Source organism: Eurypyga helias, unplaced genomic scaffold (genome assembly GCF_000690775.1).
Source record: "Eurypyga helias isolate BGI_N326 unplaced genomic scaffold, ASM69077v1 Scaffold50540, whole genome shotgun sequence".
NCBI classification, from domain to species: Eukaryota; Metazoa; Chordata; class Aves; order Eurypygiformes; family Eurypygidae; genus Eurypyga; species Eurypyga helias.
Window position 1 is genome coordinate 1598 of NW_010224741.1, and position 3682 is coordinate 5279.

General features: G+C 45.5%; 1 protein-coding gene across 1 annotated transcript; it reads right to left on the reverse strand.

Annotated features, from left to right (window-relative positions):
- Nucleotides 1-837: 837 nt before the first annotated feature.
- Nucleotides 838-3365, reverse strand: LOC104505962 (protein Jade-3-like; the record flags this gene model as incomplete). Its single annotated transcript, XM_010146744.1, has 2 exons — nt 838-1730; nt 3248-3365. Coding segments are annotated over 2 exons (1011 nt in total), but the record flags the coding sequence as incomplete, so codon positions are not given.
- Nucleotides 3366-3682: the final 317 nt, after the last annotated feature.

The window sequence follows — 3682 nt, forward strand, 5'->3', positions numbered from 1 at the left end:
ATTTACAAGTGCATCCCACAACAAGCAACTATGTACAGAGATTAAAAAAAGCTGAAGTACTAGAAGTTGTCTATTTACAAAGTAAGCAAATTCTTGTGAGGAGTAACACCACCTTCAGCGAGAGCAGGGAACGGGGGCACGTCTAGAGGTCAGCGAGTCGGGCAGCGCCAGCGACGCCTGCTTCCACCCTCCGCAAGGAGCCTGCAAACGGCTGCCGCAGTTCCCAGCCTCCTGCGGAAGGGGATCGTCACTTAGTAGTCACTTTGGGCCTGATCCAGCAGAGCACATCGGGCCTGCGCTCGGAGACCCGAGCGCAAACTTTCCTGGGGGAAACCATCAGGACTTTTCACAGGCTTCGCTCCCCAAGACATCCGCAAGCGCGCTGCTGGATCGAAGCCGTACTGCAGGTGCCGTAAGAACGCAGTTTCAGTGTCTCCATCTGCAGGCCCCTGCAATGCTTTAGAGCACTGCAAGGACTTCTTCGATGCCTGCTCACCACCCCGAGACTGCTGCTGCCTGGCAGGTAAGCCGGCAAGGAGGGAAGCAGGTTCCTGAAGTGATGCAGAGATTAACCGCTTGGTGCTCTCCCAGGTGTCACCCTCTAACAAAGCACATCGATCTCCACGTGCCTCTGCAACAGCGCAGTTAACCCTGCGAAGGCTGCAAGCTGATTCACAGTTGAACAAAACTACTCTGATTTCTCTCCCCTCCCCCCATCCCCGACTGCAACTCTTCCTAATGTAGGTCCTGGACCATTTTCTGGAACCTTCCCATGGCGAGCTTTGCACTGGTACACTGGAATACAGAAAGGCCGAGTTACCCCGTGGGGGCTTCTAATCACCTTTGTACCGAACTGTGAGAAATCATATTCTTTTTGTTTCTATTGTGACAATCTCTTCCAAAGTCCTTACTTGGGCTTTCCCTCTCTGAGCTACTTCGTCTTAACCTCACTTGCTCTTTGTTTTCATCACTTTCTGCTTCAGAGTCGCTCAGCTCTAAGTCCGGGCAGTACCCGTCGTTGTCCTGGTACGGAGCACCTTCAAGCGTCTGCTTGCTCCACAAGCGATCTTTCGTGGCAAGTCTTCTCGTTGGCTTCTCACAGCACCGGAGATCTTCCGTGGTCCTCACCAGGCTGTTGGTAGCCTCTTTAAAGGACCGGCTAAAATGTTCTATGGTGGATTTTCTAAAACCGCTCTGGCTGGCCAGGTGAGCTGTGAGCACGGACTCTTGTTCATAGGGCGTCTGGCTGGAGCTGTCTCTCTGGCCCACGTCTCCAGCCCTGCCCATCAGACCATTGGACTTGGCCACCAGCCTCGAGTTCTCCTGCTGCACCCGCCCATTCCCAATGGAAGACTGTCCATGCAAAGCAGCCTGGAGCGCCAAGGGCTTCCCGGATGGCTGGCCCCGGTGAAACTCCGGCATCTGCATGGGGCCAGAATCCTTTGCCTCGCTCCGAGGCTTGCCAATCCCTGCCAGCAACCCGTTACTTCTGCTGTCGTGCTGATACCTGGAGTAAGATTTTGCTTTAATTTCGAACGATTCCTTTGACATTGGCACGCTCCGTTTGCTGTAAACAGTGCTGTTGTTGTCGGGAGAAAGCGGTCTGTTGCCAGGCTTCAGCGAGTTATTCCTGCAGTCTCCTAGTGCTGATTTGGGCATTTTTAACTTCAGGGTGATCCTGGGAGGTGGGTAGAACAGCGTGTTCTCTAGTGCACTTGTCAGGGCATGGCCTACAGGAGAAAGAGACAAGGGGGCAGGAGAGAAAAAGGCTTTTAAAACAAGAGGGCAGTTGTCTTGTTATCTGTAACAAGTTTTCTAGTCCATCAGGTGGTCATTCAACATTAAGAAGCATTTGCAAACAATTAGTGTGAAATTATTTTAGGACATTGAAGAGAAGCTGGGATAAAGAAAACTGTTCCAAATTATCCACCGTTTTCAGAATTTGGGTAAGCATTTTAGCATTTCCATCAACAGCAACAACATGCCCTTTTTACGGGGCTTTAAGCCAGGGAGTCGAACCAGTTCTGAGTGATGACTGAAGTAGTTCCAAAGCTATAAAACAGGTTCATATTCAGTTTTGGATGGAGAAAAAAACCCCAATGCTTCAAACTGAGTTTCAATTTGGACTTAGTTCAAATCTCTGCTTTGTATTATAAAATTCTCTATGCTTTAGAAGTCTTTTCACCCCAATGTATCAGTCTTTATGATTATACATGCATGCAGCACCACTGCAAAGTAGCTATCAAGCTATTCTAATAAGCATTAAAAAAGCACTTGTATTTCTGAAGACAAATTTAGGAGACATTTCTAATAAAATGCATTTACACAAAACCGAAGTGCTTTTAGAGTCCTGCTGCTTCCACAAAGCACTGTTCTGATCTAAACCAGTTTTAAACAAGCCACCTTGTCACTACTAATGAAACCTACTTATGTTTCATTAGGGTAGAGGGAAAAAAAAACCACGAAGACTTCAATCCAAATTGGTCATGAAAAACATAAGGATATATATCTTGAAAGAACAGAGATCTTAATTTCCCACTGAACAAGTAGCTGCCTTCCCTATTAAAAAAAAATAATTGCACTGTAACATATACTCTTCCTCCTTCCGAATGCTGCATTCCTTATTTCAAGACAGTTGCTGTAAAAATGAAGGGCAGACAGGGTAGGTTTTGGCACATCAGCATTCCTAAGCGGTTACTATTCACTGTTAAACACCAGAGTACTTAAAATCTTTTTTGAAAGAGGCAGATGGTAGGCTAAGAAATGCCCCTCTGGGCCGTTCATGCAAGGCAACAGGAGAACAGCAGCCCTTCCCACCAGTCACTCTTCTGCCTGAAGGAACCGACTACTGACAGCAAACGAAAAACCTGCTCAGCTGGAGAACCAAGCAGCAGCGCAGAGCTGGCAGTGGGAAACAGCACCCAACAGCAGCAGCCAAGGAAGTGAAACCCAAGAGATCGCCACCAGCTCATTTCTGCTGTCTGAGTGTCACAGTGATTGACAAGTAATAGACATATACCAGCAACAGCCATAAAATAAAGAAATATCCAAGTAAATATTTTAAGAGATTAAAGTGTTTCCTGTACGTTACTACTTTCACTGACTGTGTACTTGAAGAAAGTTTTAAAGGCAGATTTACAATGTGAAAAACACTAAGCAGGAACATAAAGGGAACACCTTTTTTCTTCCTTTTTTTTTAGTTTAAACACAGGTAGAATTTGCAAATATTTTATATTTATGTGATTACCTGCAGCAATTTCCTGATTAATAAGCTGGACTTGCAAATTGAAGACCTGTTCGTGTACTTTACTGTGAGACAACTTCAGTTTCTCTCTCCTGCTTACCATGTAGCAGAGGTTTCTCACCTACAGAGGAATAACAGGACACTTAATAGGCAATAAGAAAATAAATCCTGACTTAGTTAAAAAAAAAGTGCATCAACAACAGATTTAAAATAACATTATGTGCAAAATCCCTTGCCAAAGTTCTTGTGAATATGGCTGAACACGTGCAAGGGAATCAAAACAATAACCTGGAATTGTTTTAGTTGCCCATTTAATGAATGCCTTTGACCGTGTTCTGCAAGACAGCAGGATGTATTTTCATCTACAGAACAGTGAGCAAACAGAAAATTCCAGTCAGAAGAAACGTAATTTCTAAGACTTGCTTGCCTGTAAGCCTG